Genomic DNA, 19485 nt, shown 5'->3' on the forward strand with positions numbered 1-19485 from the left:
AATGGACATAAAACATTGAAGATGTTTCAAATGATGTTAAAGTACTATTTTAGGTGAATCAAACTTGTTACAATGATCAATTTCCAAACTTTTTTGTTGTTGAAAAATTACTGCAATTGAATGAAATGAATTCCTGACACTAGTTTTCTGGGCACATCACATGTATTTGCAATCAATTTTTGTAAAAATAAAGTTTGTATCAACATTGTCCTGTTACTTACGTATTATTATTTAAAAAGCAAAGATTATTAAGTACAGAAAAGTCACTCTTACTGAAGTTCTGTTTCTTATCTCTGCTGTCAAGTCCAGAGTTGTGAATAGACTTGAATATTTTTCAATGACATTGTTCATGCGTTCAGTACTAGCAGTGCTACAGATATGACAAAGTGTGTGTGTGTGTGTGTGTGTGTGTTTATGTACGTGTATGTATGTATGTATGTATGTATGTATGTATGTGTGTGTGCGTGCATGTGAGTGTAAGGATGGAGTGCCAGAAGACAAGATGATATGACTGCTTTAGTGGTGGTTGCAGTATGTGTGTGTGTGTGTGTGTGTGTGTGGGGGGGGAGGTTGTCAGGACGGGGGCCCCCACTTGCCTCAGTAATATAATAAAATCCTGTTGCTAAAGTAATTCTGACATGACATGATGTTATGACTTTTTTTTAGTCCAGAAAAGTTGTAGCAAATGGAATGAATGTCAAATGAGTGAAATTTCTTGATGCATGTTTCATATACTAAATCCTGGTGAGAATTAAAGAGAAGAAAGATAGGGAATAGAAAACTAAACTAAGTTTGAATTTCAGTAAAGAAATCATTTTGTGCTTTATCCAGATACTGTTAAAACTTGTTATGTATAACTTTTTATACGCCAATAAAAATCTTTTAAATACAAAAAAAAAGAGAAAAAAAAAAGAGAAGAGAGATGATTTCTTCGCCAGGATTTCTACCGTCCTGTCTCAGAAAGTCTTTGAAATACTAAAACAACACTTTTTACGCACCCTTGACATAATCAGACTTTTTCCCAGAATGGTTTTAAAAATGAGATAAGATTGGTTTTGGTGATTTCATATGTTGAATCAATTTTTTTTCTCTTCAGATTAAGAAAGCTTGATCCATGTACTGCTCAGGGATGAGCTTATGTGGTCCTTTGCTAAAATACTCACCAGATTGAAATAAAAACATACACACACAAAATTGGATTTGTATCTCGACTGCATCCTACACGGGAAGTTCGGGAACTCAGTTTTATTTCAAAGGAAGATGAAGTGATTTGCATGTAACTTGTATTAAAGCATTTACAGTAAAGTGTAGCATTGAGAACAGACCGTGGCATTCATTTTCTTTGTATAATTTATCCCAAGGGAATTACCAAAGCCAAAGGTACATCACAAAAAGAACAGAGAAGAGCTACAATGAAACTAAACCAAACCAAACCAGAAAGTGCAAAAGTGATTGAAACCACAGAAAAAGAATGAAAGTTGGAACACTAATCGTGTATTTTTATGCATGACAATATATTGTATTGAATATTGCAACACATGGCCGGCAATATCAGTTTTTTTCTTCAGAATATGATTGTGACAAGGTACCCATCGTGTAAGACCCCCCCCCCCCCCCGTCACTCAGTTTTGCCCCTAGTCCCCGGCCCAAGTCCTGCTTGCATACGTAGTAAGTTAGTCTGACAGATCGGCCCTCGTACGTGGGCGCGTCGAGTATAAGTTAACATGTCTAACCCTGCTTTCTGATAGGACAGGTGACGTCATTACAGCGTAAGCGTAACTTCTGAGTTTATGCTCGTCCGTGTCTCTGGCTCCGCGAAACGCGTGGAGTACAACCACAGGTACTCGAATCAATGTGTAGAAAAAAAATGTATTGTATATAGTCTTATTTACATACATATTTTTTTTAAACCATACACATTGATTCGAGTACCTGTGAGTACAACCGTCTGCAAGCAGGGCTATTTTGTCCTGGGTGAAATTACAACAAATGAGTTGTCTGTTCAGTCGAACATATTATCAATTTCATTCTGTACCTTGACAGTCTGTTTCACACAAAAAATACCTTTGAATACCTTCGTATTATGTACAAAAATGTATTTCACTGAAAGTGTATGCATATGTCTTACACTGGTATACAGTACAGACACTATAATTAATTCTATTAATAGTATTATGTCAATACGCGCGTTGGTCGGTCGGTTGCGTCGAACCCCGCTGAGGATGAGGACACTTCGCACTTTGCCTCTCCGAATACCACGCTTTGTTTTAATACCAAGATTTGTCAAAGTACTGTCAAAATATACTAGTCAGTTGTCAAAATAGATTTACAAAAATGTAGCATTCTTGCTGTTTGCATACACAGGCAAGTGATGCGCATGAGTCTGACACTCCAATGATCACCCGGAACAAAACAAACAACACAGAGCTAGTGATGGAAATGGAGGTTTTACATGTAAAGGAAGACATCTCTGGCCGCTTTCACCAGATCAGACTTTTAACCTGGCTTCTTCCCTAAATAAAGTAATATATCCATGCTTGCATACCACGCTCTAGTCTAGTTCCTATACGGTATCATTACGATATACGCCTCCACTCACTCCATGGTTTAGTTGGAGACCACGCTGGCATCCAGACTAACGTAACAATGCTTCGGTCGGCCCGGCATTCAGGTCAAAGATTAGATCGCACATGTCATCACCATTGCATGTGACACGCATGCTCCATCCCCACAGTGTTCAGTTGCAGTGTTCAGCCTTGAGTAATAATTATTCCAAAGTTCAGAACTCGACACATGCACAGAGTTACTGCAACGAGGCGCGAGGGCAGGATCACAGTACAGACGTTGGTGAGTGAGTGGCATTATTATTTTTTTTTTTTACAAAGTTGACTTGTGCCGGGCCACACTGTTGTAGTAACACAGTACTTTGGCGATGATTCTAGCTGCAAAACCCGGGAGTAATCCACGTGTTACGTGACACAGGTGGGGGTGGGGTGGCGTGTAAGGGAGCATCTTTATTTCTACAATGGCATAATTATATATAATCAGAAGAGAAATACAAATAGTTTCAAGTCCGACCATCTTTAATAACATTACGCTATACAATGCTATGTACATACAGACATTGTAAGTATGTGTACTTTGACCTTGACAATCTCAATTTTAAATAGTTATCTGATTGTTTGTCTGGAGACATATATTCAGTCGTACACAGACACAAGACACGTGATGATGTACTTCTACTAAGTACTAGTCGTTAGGGAGTGTCCAGATTTTACTGGGGGGGGGGGGCGGAGGAGGATTTTCAGGAGGGGGGGGGCATCAATTTTTCCCAGGAAAATTTCACAATTTTCTAGGGGAGGTAATGGAAAAAAAATATGATTATTTAAGGCAACATAAATCGATCTCCAATTCTGCCGCTTCTCAAAGTAACTTGTCCGCGAGGATGTGCAAGACTTGTTTCATCACTATCAGTGTTATCATCAGTATATGAATTTTCTGAGCTATCAGTATCACAATTGTCTCCATCACTGCCTAGAACACGCATTACAGAAATGTCACTTTCAGTCCCAGAGTCACAACTATCTGTTTCACTCATACCCATGATATTAGTTTTAATTTCATTTGCAGTCATTTTTCTAGATCTAAATTCTGGTGTTCCTATTATTTGAGTGGATATTATGTCTATTTTTTCTCTTTTTAATTTTCTCTGTTTTGGTATTTCATGCTCATCAAGATATTTATCCAACTCTTTCACTTTCAGTTTTTCAAGAGTTCCACTCAAGAACAACTTCAACCAGTCATAGTCATTATATTTCTTGTTTTCTCTTTTTTTCTGTTGCTCTTCCCGATGTTTTGATCTGATATTTTTGCTAAGTGAAATCCCCAAATACTGGAAATAGAAGTAAAACTTGTCTATCAGTCAAAGTATAACAACAAGCAAACATGTTGATAGTTAAATTATTTCAGTTTTTGACTATTCCTTCCAATAATAAAAATGTTCATATGTACACTTGCATTGTTGACAAGCTGAGCAACACAAACCGGCATTGGAACTAAAGTTGTATTCAATACATATCTAAAAAGTAGAACAGTTGTGAAATATTTAAAGTATACCCGCATTGCCCAATGGAAATATATGTTGTTCTTGTCATTGTGCATGAAATGTGTATGGGGGGGGGGGGGGGGGGACATGGGAAAAAATCAAGAACTTGCAAGGGGGGGGGGGCTTCAATTTTCCCAAGATTTTGTAGGGGGGGGGGGGCATGAAAAAAATACACCAGGAAAAAGGGAACTCCTCCGGGGTCCCCCTGGAAGTAACATCTGGACACTCCCCCATTAGAAGTAAAGTATTAACTAAAGTGATCATGTGACATACAGATATGTTGGTATAGGTTAAACAATTACACGACAGGTGGTATACCAATCTGATTAAAATCCGATGTAGATGTCAGCTAATCGTTCATTGCTATTTTACCTTCGTTATTTTGCCTGAATTGAGTAATAATTCATAACATCCTTATTCCTTTGATGATAAGGATATTTAGTTAATTAATTAATTTATTCATTTAGTGCATTCCTTTAAGATAGGCATTTGGTACTCATGAATATTCACTTTGAAGCCATGAATATAGTATTTCTGCTGACTCCCATGATATAGCAAAAATAGCCAGCCTATATATATAAAAATCACTGTGTTTTAGCCTCAGGTATTCTTTTCTCATTTGTCACCCTGCTTCAACAAATTAGTGAAAGCCCTTGGCTGTCAACAACCTTGAATATTCAAGGGACTGACAAGTCTGAGGTTACAAACATACACCAGTTTGTATTGTTCAAAACTATAGGAATTAATTTATGCATGTGTTGAATTAATTTATGCATGTTTTGAATTAATTTATGCATGTTTTGAATCACAGGGTGTCTCATAATTGATGATGGCGAGTCAACCAAGAATTGGAATCAATGGGTGAGTAACTAAATTATTAGTTATATATTCCTAGGCTCCTAGATTTCTTAAATACAACCACACAGAGTAGGGTACAAGTGCCAATCAAGCTTAGGTGATCTTATCAATGTTGTGCAATTTAGAAGTGAAAATGTGAGATATTTCATCAATGACTGCCGACTCCAAGTTAGAAATATATGAATTTATCAAACTGTTATTAGTTTTTTGCAATTCAGAAATAATATTTGGTCAAATACAGCAAACTTCAAGTTAATTATCGTGGTCACCATCTTGTGGCCATTGATGCATTGTGGTTGCATGTATTCAAGGTATGTAAGGGTACCTTAAGATGTTAAACTGAGACCATGAACTGAGAGTCTCAGTTTGCGAAAAATAGCCATCTGAGACCATGCAGTCTCAGTTTGCCAGTCTCAGACAGTGAAAAAGACCTGTGTCAACTGATTCTTTTGTGTATAGCAGACTGTGCTTTGTGTAGTGTACTACTAGTATTTAAATTTGCTACCAGCATGGATGTATTTTAATAGGGATGTTATTAGTCTATGCTTCTAGGAATGTTTGTTGCATTTACTATCTTTGGTAAAGTCTTCAGTGTTCACAATGGTCTCAATAGTGTAGTCTCAGATCACGATTTTTTGCGAACAAACTCTAACAAGTATCTAAATCGTAAGAACATAAACACTCTAACCATGGAAGTATTACCCATGTTTGTTATATTTCCATGCTATAACCATGAAAGTTCAAACAGAGTTCACTTATACATCCATAACTTTATTCATTGGTGTGTCTGTAATTTTGCCTTTTTCAAAGATATGCCATGAACAATCTGTAACGCTATACATGGATGTACAATGTTCTGTACCAGTAACAACCTAACATCAGAGACTGTTTTTTGCCATCTAGACAGGTTTTTTCGCCATCTGTTTTTTGCAAACTGAGACTCTCTGTTCATGGTCTCAGTTTAACATCTTAGGTACCCTTACATACCTCAGTCTGTATTCCTATGAACTCCAAGACCTGTCTTAGTGATGTCCACTCAAATTAAGTTCTATAAATGTAGTACTATTGGTGTTATTTTTCTTTATTGTTACAGGTTTGGACGTATTGGGCGTATTGTTTTACGTGCAGCAGTGACCCAAGGCGCAATCGTCAATTGTATCAATGATCCTCTCATTCCAGATGCGGATTATGCGGTGAGTCTGTATTTCAACTAGAGCAATAATTCACATTTTTTTTTCTCACATAGAAATTTAGTCAGTGTTTGGTTATTCATCATGACTGACAAAAGGTATTACATGTAAACATAGATGTTGGAAAAAGATGTCTATAGTGCAAGTTAGCAGAGCCATTGGCCAACTCACGCATGCCTAACTTTTGCACCTCCCCACCCTTGCACCCACACATACACAACACATAAATATTATGGGACAATTTCTTGTATTGGAAAGATACTTTTTGAAATGTCTTTAAACTTTTACTCACTTGTTGCTTACTTGAGTTTGTTTCTTAGAGAAGGAAATTTAAGGTGAATGTGGCAAATTACACTTATCAGTCCCGTCTACACAATGCCATTTTCAAATGAAATTGCAACAGTTTTGTTGCGATTGGCACTTACTGACTACACAGAGATGACACAAACACATATGAAAACAATATGATTTGAAGATGCTGCTGAAAGTGGACTATTTTGAAAATGATCCATTTTTTATTTGAAAGAGTATGACGTGTAGATGGATGGAAGAATTGAAAAGAGCATCATGGTAACAAATGAAAACCCAAAGACTTTATATTGCAGCTCATATTTCACCACAGGAATGACACACTCTCTTAAACCATGTCTTTATGTCTTTGCATGTGCAACAGCATAATTTTGTTTTCCGTTGTTCCATCTTCGGTGTTTCCATGTAGATGGTCAAAAACACTTGGCATCCGATCAAGTAATTTAACACATGAAAACACATTTTAATCATTTTTATTGGAAAACATCATCATGTAAACACTGCCTTATAATTTCAATGGTAGGCCTATTTGTTCAAGTATGACTCCACACATGGTAGATTCCAGGGAGAGGTCAAAGTGGAAGATGGAAAAGTTGTCGTTAATGGACACCCAATTAGTATTTGTAGTGAGTAAGTAATACCTTCATCTAGCGTTTTAATACTAATACACACAAAACTTAATATTGAAATGAACTTTGTTCTAAAACACAAACTTGAAAATTGAAAATTTTTTGAAAACAAAACTTCTGGTAAAATGTCACTGATTCCTTTCCTTTAATATATGCTGAACTCTATTGCAGTTTCACATCAAAATGTTGTTACTTTAGATAAATGTAGCATGGTGGAACAAAAATGTTACCCCATCATGTCACTTTAGTGTCAGTGTGGCATTATTTTGATAGCAAGGGTATTTGCACCAGAGCTTGTATTGTTAAGTTGTCTGTGGCCAATTTTCATGGAGTGTATTAATTTAAAAGCGAGTGAACATGTAGCAGAAAATGCAAATTTTGCAAGCACAGGTGTATACTAGTGTGTGCACATACTAGTGGCATTTGCACTACAGTGCAATATGTATGTACCAAAGATGCAAATAAAACTAATAGCTGCACGAGTGCCATTGAGGGCACTTGGGGGGGGGGGGGGGATTAGCTTAGTCATACGTGCAGTGTTTGTGCTGCACTTTACCTACTATACTCATAAAAGTATGACCACAGAGAACACGAAAACGAGTGTGCAAATATCAGGAGTACTCAGACATCATGGGGATCTGTCAATATTATTAATTTTGACAAAGATTGGAATATTTTGTGATTATTACTCTAGGCCTATCCCAAGTAATATCAAATGGAAGGACAACAATGTGGACTATGTAGTTGAATCTAGTGGTAAATTCACTACCATGGACAAAGCTAAAGCTCATTTGGATGGTGGTGCTAAGAAAGTTATTGTTGCCGCTCCTGCAACCAATGTTCCAATGTTTGTTATAGGTGTAAATGAAGATTTGTATGAACCTTCCATGGATGTTGTAAGGTGAGCAAACTTGTAAGTCATTCATATTTAAAGACCTACTCTGCAGATAAATGGGGTTTGGTTTAAGGAGGTGCTTGTTATGCTAGATGACTTTGACCATGTAACATGCTCACAGAGCTCTTATAAAACTTCTGTTTCAGAGAGTATTACAGATTTTTTTTTGTCTCCTAATGTTGGACTACGGTATTGTGAATATACAGGAAAGAAATCTGTGAAAATGTTGGTTTGATACATGTTTGAAAGTGTCAAGACACTGACCCAGGATTGAAAATTAGCCCTTTAAGAAGTCAGTACTCCCCAAGAACATCGCCACCAATTTTCAGGCGGGTCCACCCCATATTTTTTACCAGAATTCACATAATTTGTAAGCTTAATTTGCATATGATGAGGTCATCTTGTCATGATTATTATCAATATCCCTAGAAACGTCCTTGGCAATTTTTTAGACCAGCTGCCCAGCTTAGATGCAATTGATATTCATGACTCCTAAGTGCCTATTACCTTCAGTAAAAAGGTCATGAATATTCATTGTTCAACCATTGCATAAACATTTCTGCTGACTCCCATGATGCAATGTGGCCCACAATAAAGATCCCCGAATGAGGGACAACTTGCAAATTACTGTTTCTCTGAAATCATGTGTATAATGTAGGTGATGTAAAACCATGAAAGAGTTCTCAGGAACCAAAAGTTAATGAAAATGCTTTTATTTCCTGAAGTGGTGTTCCCCTTTAAACAACACAGTTTGATACCTTCTTCAACCCAAACTGCTATCCATGATGATAACATACAAGTCTGTCATTTCTTACAGCAATGCATCATGTACTACAAACTGTCTAGCACCTTTGGTTAAGGTGATCCATGATGAGTTTGTAATAATTGAGGCACTTATGACTACAATCCATGCTACAACTGCCACACAGATCGCTGTGGACGGACCTAGTAAAAAGGTAATCTAAAGTGGTCATATGGATGAGAAATATTATTATTATGAGAAATAGGTATTATTTTGAAATTTTTACTAATTATACAACTTTGTTTTCTACTTGAAAAAACAATGTGAAATAATGTAGTCCTTGTTTGTATTAAATTCTGAATCAGTAGATTGAAAAAAAAAATTAAAATTTGTACAAAAGGTTGCTATTGTACATTCAAGTAGTAATTTGTTAATGAACTTGGTAAATTCTCATCTTTGTTTTAAGAACACTAAAATAATCTTAATGTAAAGAAACTAAGATTTATGACTGTTTATAGATTGAGTTATTGTGAACTGCTGATAACAGCTTTCTTTGTACACTTCTATCTGTCTGTTCCATTACTTCATGATAAAATCTTCTGTTCAACAGAAACAATGGCGTCATGGACGAGGTGCCTTCCAAAACATAATCCCAGCAACCACAGGAGCTGCCAAATCTGTTGCTAAAGTTATTCCAGAACTAGATGGGTAAGTTTTCAGAAAGTCATTTGAGATTTGAATTAAAGTCTTCAGTGGCTTAGATGTAAGACCAGATCAGGTTCATTTCAGATATGAACTAATAAGTTTTCAGAGAACCACTCGTCATTTGAATTGGCAAGTTTCAGAGAATCACTTCAGATTTGAATGGGTATCTGTTCATTTTGTTCCTAGAACTGCGTTAACTGAAGATTGGCGTTCCTCGTAGAATGAACATTTATTTTTCTGCAAACGCTTCAGATTAAAAAATATAAATACAATGTACCATTCGTTTTTCATACACAGCAAAATAACTGGTATGGCTTTACGAGTCCCTATAACTAATGTATCTGCTGTTGATTTGACATGTCGTATAAAGAAAGGTGCTAGCTATGATGAAATCAAGGCTGTTGTAAAGAAAGCTTCTGAAGGCCCACTGAAAGGTATCCTGGGTTATACTGAAGATGAGGTATCTACTATTTTCTATAAATCAATAACAATACAAGTGTCGTTTTGTAACACTGTTATTAGCATAGTTTCCTGTACACATTATGATCATCACAGTCATCTCCACCGTACAGTCAAACTGGTTACTGTAGCACACATTCTGTTTTTACCCCCGACAACAACAGTTTAATGGTATTGGTGAGTTGATATTAATGTGATGACGCTATTGCATCTCCATGTGATTTAATGAAGCACGGCCGTTCTAATTGAAGATTAATGAGCAACCAATGAGTAATCAATTACAACTGCCTGTCAGTCTGTGATAGATTACTACTGACATGCACTGTTCAGCCTTTCCCCAGCAGGCAGTTTAACTAGATTTTTGGTAAAAGTAGTCAGTTTGACTATACGTGGACAGGATAGTGATCATAGCAAATGTCAACAGGTACAGGACTAGACTAAACAGTTGTGAGCAATAGCTGTAATTGTCAAGCTCACCAAGATGTTAGCCTGATGGAAATACAATCTGCACCAGAATTTTTCAAATTCTTTGTAATTTGAACATTTAGGTGCAAGTATATGACAAAGAAGTACCAAATAACGATACCAGTTAATTATATGAATTATTATTATTATTGTCATTATAATTTTATTGTCACTCTATACAATTATTGACATCAGCCATAGACCCTCCACCAAGTGGACGGTCTATGGCAAGTGGAGGGTCTATGAAGTTCAAAACAACAATACCAGTTATTTATATCATTGTATTGAATTATATTATCATTATAATTTTATTGTCACTCTACAATTATTGACATCAGCATATGTCTTTGTAGTTGGATTTGTTAAAATGGGAACTAAAAAATGTGCACAAAGTGTGTTTATTATGATTACTTTTAGTAACATGTGTTTTTATATTATGTTTAGGTTGTATCCAGAGATTTTAATGGTGATAGCCATTCGGGTACTTATGATGCTGCAGCAGGTTTAGCACTTAATGACAACTTTATCAAGTTGGTTGCCTGGTAAGTATTACTCTAGACTCTCTCACAGTCCTCGAAGCTTCACATAAATAGCTAAACCTTGGGTTGTTTTGTATGTATCTACTGCATAATTGTACTCAAATACTAGTATCCCAGTATCCCTAGCCCAGTACTGTGTGCCCTCATCGATCACATAGAGCTAACCTTTTGTTGATGTGTTAGTCCTCGGGGGCTTCACCTATTATGAATTAAAAATCCTAAATAAATATCCATTTGTCATCTATATGTGCACTTCAACAAACGTTGAAAAACAACAGTTCAACATTGAATCTCATTTACATATTTGATTTTTTTCTCATATTTGTAGGAATGATAATGAGTTTGGTTACAGTCACCGTCTAATTGAACTGATAAACCACATGTTTAAGAAGGACTGCAAATAGAAGAAACTTCACCATTGAGGCAGAACAAGTACAAAGCAGGAATAAACTAACAGTCAACAACAAAACTAGAACTTATCAAGAAAAACTTTCAAGAGTTATCAACTAATTAATCTATTGAAAAAGATTGTAACATTGCTATGTGACTGCCACGCTGAGAAAAGATTTACTTTGACAGCAATCGTTTATGTGCAAGTCTTGTTCAAACTACATGTTTTTTCAGCATAATTAACTCTTAGAGTTATTTAGGGAATGGCTGAACGAGTACAGAAACATTGTAACAAGCTAATTAGTCTAATAGTTACTCATAATTCAAAGTCAGTGCCCTGACTTCTGAGTCCATCACCTCATAGACTCTAGGAGAGTATAGCTAGCCTGTGTACGGTGCTGTTGAGACTGTTAGCCGGTCGTACCTCCTAGCCCTCGTAATCAACATTACGGCACTGTTGAGATACATTGGTATAATAGATAAGTTTTTGATAACGGCTTTGGGGGTGTGTGGCTACATTAATTGTTGAAAACGTAGTCACGACAAGGGGAGATTACGAGGACTAACGCTGTATCTCGACAGTGCTGCAAGTGATTGGAACATCAAATGGCAACTGTCACAGGACACGGTCAGTTTCTGATTGGATAAAAATAATTCCTAATTTTCATTTTCATCAACTGTATACAATGTATAATGAATGGATTATTATGTTATGTTTCAAGGAAATCATTGTATAAAGTCTCAGAAATTCATCTTTCTTAGAAAATTAAAAATAAAATAATAGCAAGAGTTGTCCGTGTGTATTTTCACTGCAGACGTTGTTTTGTGGACAAGCAGATGTCTTGTTCCATCGCTTATGTACCATACTTATTGGTTTTCAAAGGCCATTTTCATATAAGCTAACCTGTCTTCCTAATTTTCATATTTTTATAATTAATATTGACAACCCATCCTATGCAACTAGTTGGATTTCAGAATAATCTAATTTACCTGATATAATAATAATTTTTGAATCCATAAGAACCTAACAGTATTATATATATACATATCACTTTATGAAAATTGCATATTCATGAGTGTAAAGAAACCTTTTCAGTTCAGTTCAGTTCAGTTTTCAGGCTATATTGTCTGAGTACAATGTATTGAAAGAAGGTGCTATTTAAGTTTTGTCAGTTTTGTGACTGTTAAACTAGATGTATTATTCATCATAATGGTGGTATTTTACAGTATGTAAAGTATCTAAAAGAGTCATGTAAACAGATGGGTTTCAAAACCAATAAAAATGTTCTAAGACAATATGTTGTCTGTTCAAGTATTTTGTGTTTGTAGAGTATGTCACTGCAAAATATAGTATTAAATAATTATCAGTTAAAATTGGTACTCTAGAAATTTTTTTTTTAGTCTGTTAACAGCTGTACAATTGTTATTATGCGGTTCCAATGTGTCCAGAGTTTGTGAGAGCCCCCTCTCTGGCTAGAAAGAGAAGGAATGGTTATTGTCATGAGACCTTATTTAAATAACAAACTTTACAATCAAATTACATTTACATGATTACAATCAATCAATCGGGGTTCGCAAAGAAAAACAAAGCAGAGGACCGAGACCGTTAATATGTTCCCGAAAAGGTTTACAAATTACATGTAAATTTGCATATAACTGGCTGCAGTCGGCCTCAAGGCAAGGTCACCACTTAGTCGAGAAAGGTATAAGTATCTTATATATACTGTTTTACTTCATAAGATATATCAACAATACAAAAAAGTTCAATTACTTCCTGCATAAAAAATCAGAACATTGAGCGCATTCCTGAGCCAATACCAAGATGATGCATGATGAATGAACGCAACAGGGTCATGACTAGACTCTCTCACAGTCCTTGGAGCTTCGCTTTACTAAAACTGACGCTAAATGAATTATTTTGTACCGATACCATCTACACAACGTACTCCATGACGGTACTCGAATAACCTTATACTGTGCGCCCTCATCGAACACATAGAGATATCTATTCCTTGACGTGTGACTGCGACGCTCCGTACGGTATACTAGTAGTACGCGTGTTTTCGCGAAGCCCTCGGGACTTGACTTTGGCCACGCCTGTGATTACTAATTAATGAGATGACGTCAATATACCAGGCTTCGCGCCATTTGCAATGTGGTCTTGTGTATCACATTCCAGTCGAACGACCTCGATTTGCTGTGTTTCTACGATGCTACACTTGTATTAATCAAAAGGACAATTAGAATAACTGAAGACTCATTTTATCCACTGCTTGGTGATATTTTTATTGCATGACATGCCGGGAAATCTTCTGCAAGTCAAATTTTACTACATTTTCAAGCCCCCAGAAAAGTTCTAAGTCTCGGTGTCGACAGTACTTCCTCGCAATCAATTGAAATTTTCGCTGGTGCTTTCTTAGGTATTGTTCTTACAAAGGTTGTCTCGGAATTTGTAAGTTCGATCTATTACGTGTGAAATTGATGATTAAGTGAGAACAATTTGTCAATAAGCTTCCCATTATAATTTGTCAACTTTCGAGGCATGTTGTAAAAGAACGACAGATGGCAGAAAAAAAGTGAGACATGCTTTTGTTATGTGTGAAGTGGACATTCTAAAACACCAAATAAATGGAAAATCGGGTGACAGGTGGTCTCTTCTGAGGCATTTATATTGGCGCCTTGAGATAATCAAGACACCTCTATTCATACCTTAAACAAACTCTCACTTTCAGTCAAAGACAACAGAAAATACAATAGCATTTAAGAGGAGAGAAAAACCATTCAGAAAATATATGGGTTGATGGTGTAAACTTTATTCATTGTTGGGAAACAATAACTTGAAAATATGTCAACGTTAAAATCTTCCCTTTGTGCATCTCTTCTCTTTGTCCATCTCTCTTTCATAGTCTTATATATGATTATGATACGAGTAATTCGTAATGGTATAATCGTTAATCTTAAGTAGCCGAAGACGACAAATCGGTCTCCTCAGTAATTCAAGTGTCGGGTCTTCTAATTCAAAAATCGGTCTTCTAGTTCAAGTGTCGGTCTTCTAATTCAAAAATTGGTATTCTAACTCAAGTGTCGGTCTTCTAGTATAGTTCAAGTGTTGGTCTTCTAATTCAAAAATCGGTCTTCTAGTTCAAGTGTCGGTCTTCTAACTCAAGTGTCGGTCTTCTAATTCAAAAATTGGTATTCTAATTCAAGTGTCGGTCTTCTAATTCAAGTGTCGGTCTTCTAAAGTGTCGGTCCAGGCGCATGCTCTGTCTTCTCCACTGTGGAACTGTACGTACCCTGGTGAGTGGTGTGTCATTTGTTCATGAAAGTTCGTTCTATCTAAAAGATTTTGGGGGTTTTTAGTCTAGAAACACAGATTCTATATGCAAGGGCTTGTATCCAAATGATGTAAACTAAAATGCTTTCTCTTACTACTTCTGTTGCATGTTGCCTGCAAATTTAGTCGCGAAATGCGTCTGCTAGCTTGCCCCGTCATCAGACACCACCGACTTCGTTCATGTATGTAATACAGTACAGGAGGCCATCAAATTTACATTTGAATCAAGTGCATGCATTTACATGTAACTGTTCTTTGTGTGATTAGCGTGGTAAGTAATCAATAATTTTGCCACCATGTTTTCAGAAGTACCTTTAATTATCTCCGAAATATAATTTTCGTTCCGAGTTCTGAAAAAGAATTTTTTTAATTGGCGAAGCGTGTAGCCACGCTCCTACTAGTCCTGCTTGCATACGGAGGAATTCGGGACTCGATTCTGACAATTGTCCCTCCCCCTCTTGTTTAGAGTCAAGTCAGTAATACAGACTCGTGCACCGTCATGTAAGCAGGACTACGCTCCTACCAGCTATCAACCCCTCAGCCTTCTCCATAGGCTGGCTATTAGCTATCAACCCCTAGCTCTCTCCAGGGCTGGCTATACAGCTATTCACGCTATTAGGCATTAATTGCCACTATTGGCCATTAATATCCAGTTAATAGCTGGCTATTAACCCCAAGATTTAAGTTTGTTGAACTGAAATGAATGGAAAAACAAACCATGATCGAGGTTTATAATTTGAAGAGTCAAGGATTGTGTTCCAAACACTTTAACGCCTAACACTTTGCCAAGATAGTCGAAAATTGCCTTAAAAAACTCCACATCTCCCCTTTGAATGTTTATATATAACATCCAATCTGTGTAATTGCCGAATTCATGAAATTAGTAGGTAACTTTACCCAGTTCATGAAATAGGCAATCGTGTTGCCCAGTGTTACATGTGATTTTTATGACACACCTAGGTGGTAAAAGTCTATTTCAAGTAACAAGAATTGTGAAAGTTCCAAGTACTAGTTGTAAACTGTTTTATATTTCAAAATGTAGTGGTAGAAATAATAATTCTGGCTTGCAAGAATGGAGGCACACTGTTTAGGGAATTATACTGCTGTATAGACTTTCTAGAAACTAAGGTTTTATATATAGTCAACGACCTAAAATATGTGATAACCTTTTAAAATGAACTATGTCAGACAGAAGTCCAAAGTCTGTAAATCTTGACATGAAATGTCTGGTTGGTTGGTTGCAAATGTGCATTCTTAAGATAGTATAGCCTCCTAGTCATATGCAGCTTTGTCGCTAGGGTTACCAACAGTTGTCATTCCATGAATGCGAGTAGGTATAGCACTACATAGAAAGCATGTCGTGATAGATGCTTAAAGCTGAAAAACGACTAAGATTACAATTATGGCTTTACCAGTTTAGGGCTTGACATGCAGACCTGCTTACCCTTCTCACAAGTGACACTAGTAAACTGATACATTGGATCCTCCACTTGACCAGTCATTTGATATCTAGTGTTGCTACGAAGCTAAGGATTACACAGAAAAAAGTCATTACAAGGTTAGGTCAAGAGGTGTCGCTAGGGTTACCAACAGTTGTCATTCTATGAATGTGAGTAAATATATAAATTTGTAATCAATTTGTCAAATCAATAAAATGCACAGAACACTTTTTTAAAAATTACATTTTTTTGACAAAATGCTGTGAATGTTGTTTTTCAGCCAATCACATATTATACTATATTATATTATAGCATTACCAATTCCAGTGAATTTTGTGACGTCATCGCTGTACATTATTACTGATAATGTACTCCGTTATTGGGCATCGCAGCCCTGGAACGAGCATAACAATACAAGCTTATGTACGTACGTGTGTCGCTAGGATTAGTATTCAGCTTCCGGGCCGAACATGGCAGACGATGTTCAGCGCTGTGTATATTATACGTTGTTTTGCGTTTCTCGGGCTACAAATTCACTGGAATTGGCAAAACTATAAAATAATAACAATAATGTATGCCCTCCCAGTCCATAACGGACTCAAGCAAACTTTGCACTCCATAATGGGCTCGGCTGTCGCCTCGCCCATTATGTCGTTCAAAGTTTGCTTTCGTCCATTATGGGCTGGGAGGGCGTACATTATTGTTTAAGTAAACTGTGAACATGTTTTTAGCAATTACATATAAGAATTCAGGGAGCTTAATTCAGGGTTTATATAGCACATAATTGCCAAACCTCATTAACTATCATTTCATATATTTTCAACCAAGTCATCTGTTTTCGTGAAAACTCGTAAGTAACTGTGTTACTTTCTGACATTTAATTTTGTATCTATACTTTGGGTGGGAAATAGAGAAGAGGAAAGAAACATTTGGTTTGTGATGTCATAAGTTATAATCAAGGTGTAAGGTTTCTTGCATAGACTATGATGATGGTGTAAAAATATATGAAAAGGAAAATATATACAGTATATATTTTCCTTTTCATATTATACTGAAAGTGTGTCTATAGTCGACAATTTAATCAATACGTTGGAACATTTAGAAGAGTAAACTAACCATAAACTAATTAAAATAACCATTCTTGCAAACCAGAGCTGTTATTTCTTCCACGACATTTTCAACAGCTTACTTAAATTCATATGACATAAAGGATGCAATACTTATAATAATTTCATCCATCCATTCAACTTTTCAACAGCTTACACATCAACGGATGCAATGATTATAATAATTTCATCCGCTCATTTTTTCAACGGCTTTCTTAAGTTCATATGACCACAAGACAACGGATGCAATAATTATATATATGCATAAGTGGGATTGTCGTGATGTGTGGGCATGCTTCCTAGTGTGAAAAAATATTATATGGGCTTCTTTCAAACCATTCCCCCACCCTCATTAAAACTGTATATGCTAATTATAAATCATATAATATAATAGCTAAATCTATGATGTTGTTCGAAGATGTATTATCAGTAACAGTATATCTTCACATTCGTTTTAATTTTAAATCATCTTTGCAAAATATAACCAGTATACTATAGTGAATAAAAGTATGAATTACTTTATCGTATTGTCAACAAGTTGATACTTTAACATGGAATCACAATTTTACGTACAATATCAAAGTTACAATCTTTAGAAATTGGATGTTATCAGAAGATAAATTTAATATACACAGATTGACATTTTTCGTTCATTTGCATTTTATTTTCTTCAATTTTTGTGTTCTGTCAGTGTTAAAGTAAAGAGCTATGGAAATTGAATTTAATCTGTAATATATTGCAAAAACTTGAACTGGTTGGGTGCTGTAAATACTATAATAACTTTGTGATTTGTTTTAAGATTACTCTTGGAGAATAAAAAGTGTTTTTGGTTGTAAAAATTAAGAAAATAAATTGATAACTGAGGGTGATTGCACAATGTCGCATAAGCTCAATAAGTGAATATCGTTCGTTTAGGACAAAAAACCCTCCCCTAAACAAACATTCACAAGTGCAACACCACATGCTTATATATGATATAAACCATGATACAAAATGTAGCTGTGAACATGAATTTCCAACCTTATGAACCTGTTTACTGAGACGATGGTAAACACATTAAAATATTACCAGAATCCCAGCACTGCATGTTGTCATATTTAGAAGTATTTTTTGTGAACTTAACAGCTCAGTAGTGAGTACAGAAGCTGTTATCATTGAAGGCCTGAAATTTTTCGAAATTTGGTTAGAAGTGCACAAATGAAGTTCATCAATCACCATGGTGCCAAACCCCCTCCCCCCCCCCCTAAATGGACGAAGTTCGCTTATTGAGCTTATGTGGCATTGTGCAGTGAGTCCCCAGGTTGACTAACGAAATCTCGGAAACTCTCCCCTTTTTATACACTAAAACCCCGCCAAAAATAAGCTAATGAACTACAAATAAGACTTAGGTTTCGAGGCCGTATTCCATGTTTGGGAATAGCAGGAAAATATACCCCATGTGACCTGCCGATGTGGCTGAAGGTTACCGTGTAGCCGACTTCCAGTGTTACTCTCGGTCAAACTCCACGTCGTAATTACTGTAGGAAACAATGGAAAACAACCTAACACTATATACTTAGCTTAGGATATCATCCGACCGCCACAGTAGTATATAGTATAGTTTGGATCTGCACCCATTAATCAGTACCTCAGTGAATCACAATTTCAACTTATTACTAACACTACTTATAGATAAAATAGAACTCTTATTGATGTGTACAATGCATATTTATTGGTGTTTAAACAATTTTCAGTCAGACAAAATACAAGAAAATGTGTTTCCAATAACTGACCAACCCTAGTTTAAATCACAGACCCTAAACAAGAAGATGACCAACTTGTTTCCCTGACGTTCTGTTTGCTTTCCTCAGTGATGTCTACATAATTCATCAAAGTATTGCAAGGGGTGGGGTACTCTCACCGACATTCCATTTGTTTTTGGGTTGAAGCAATATTTTTTCAAAAATGAAAAATAAAAAAGGTATAAAGATAAAATAAATAAAATCCCAACCAACCAACCAACCAACCTACACTGATTTCTGAGGCCATGTTATTGGAAACACAATTGTTTTTTTCCCCTAATTGGTTGGTTGTCTGTTTAACAAAATCCCAGTTACTGCTTCTGCAGGTTTAAGCCGTTAATAATTTGGTTTCAGTAATTCTATGTACAGGTAATTACACATGCTATTTATAGGGTGTTGGGGTTTAATTGGCTAAGGTAGATGAATAGACAATGCAGTGTCACATGTCAGAGAAAGGACAATTACTTGGTAGCCTTATGGAATAAAAAAACATTAATAATACACATCACGCCATCCTACTATGCCATATATGGGTATTA

General features: G+C 36.1%; 2 protein-coding genes across 2 annotated transcripts in view; both read left to right on the forward strand.

The window, feature by feature from the left end:
• The first annotated feature begins 2728 nt into the window (after positions 1-2728).
• On the forward strand, positions 2729-11373 carry LOC144451513 (glyceraldehyde-3-phosphate dehydrogenase-like). The gene is made up of 10 exons (XM_078142381.1): positions 2729-2847; positions 4917-4966; positions 6057-6156; positions 6986-7092; positions 7786-7992; positions 8804-8942; positions 9339-9436; positions 9731-9893; positions 10802-10899; positions 11225-11373. Exons 2-10 carry the CDS (start codon positions 4932-4934, stop codon positions 11298-11300), a joined length of 1023 nt encoding a protein of 340 aa, XP_077998507.1. The 5' UTR covers positions 2729-2847; positions 4917-4931; the 3' UTR covers positions 11301-11373.
• A 3187-nt stretch (positions 11374-14560) lies between these two features.
• LOC144451666 (glyceraldehyde-3-phosphate dehydrogenase-like) overlaps positions 14561-19485 on the forward strand; it is a 43549-nt gene continuing 38624 nt past the window's right edge. Inside the window, exon 1 of the mRNA XM_078142562.1 lies at positions 14561-14583. The gene's annotated coding sequence lies outside the window, so the exon portion shown is untranslated. The remainder of the gene's footprint in view (positions 14584-19485) is intronic.

Source organism: Glandiceps talaboti, chromosome 21 (genome assembly GCF_964340395.1).
Source record: "Glandiceps talaboti chromosome 21, keGlaTala1.1, whole genome shotgun sequence".
NCBI lineage: Eukaryota > Metazoa > Hemichordata > Enteropneusta > Spengelidae > Glandiceps > Glandiceps talaboti.

What these genes read in the sequence shown, in the direction of transcription:
- LOC144451513 (XM_078142381.1), top strand. Translation starts at nt 4,932, where the DNA reads ATGATGGCGAGTCAACCAAGAATTGGAATCAATGG. An exon ending in TTCCAGATGCGGATTATGCG is followed by an intron (nt 6,157 to 6,985) that starts GTGAGTCTGTAT and finishes TTTCAATGGTAG; the next exon opens with GCCTATTTGTTCAAGTATGA. An exon ending in CCTTCCATGGATGTTGTAAG is followed by an intron (nt 7,993 to 8,803) that starts GTGAGCAAACTT and finishes CATTTCTTACAG; the next exon opens with CAATGCATCATGTACTACAA.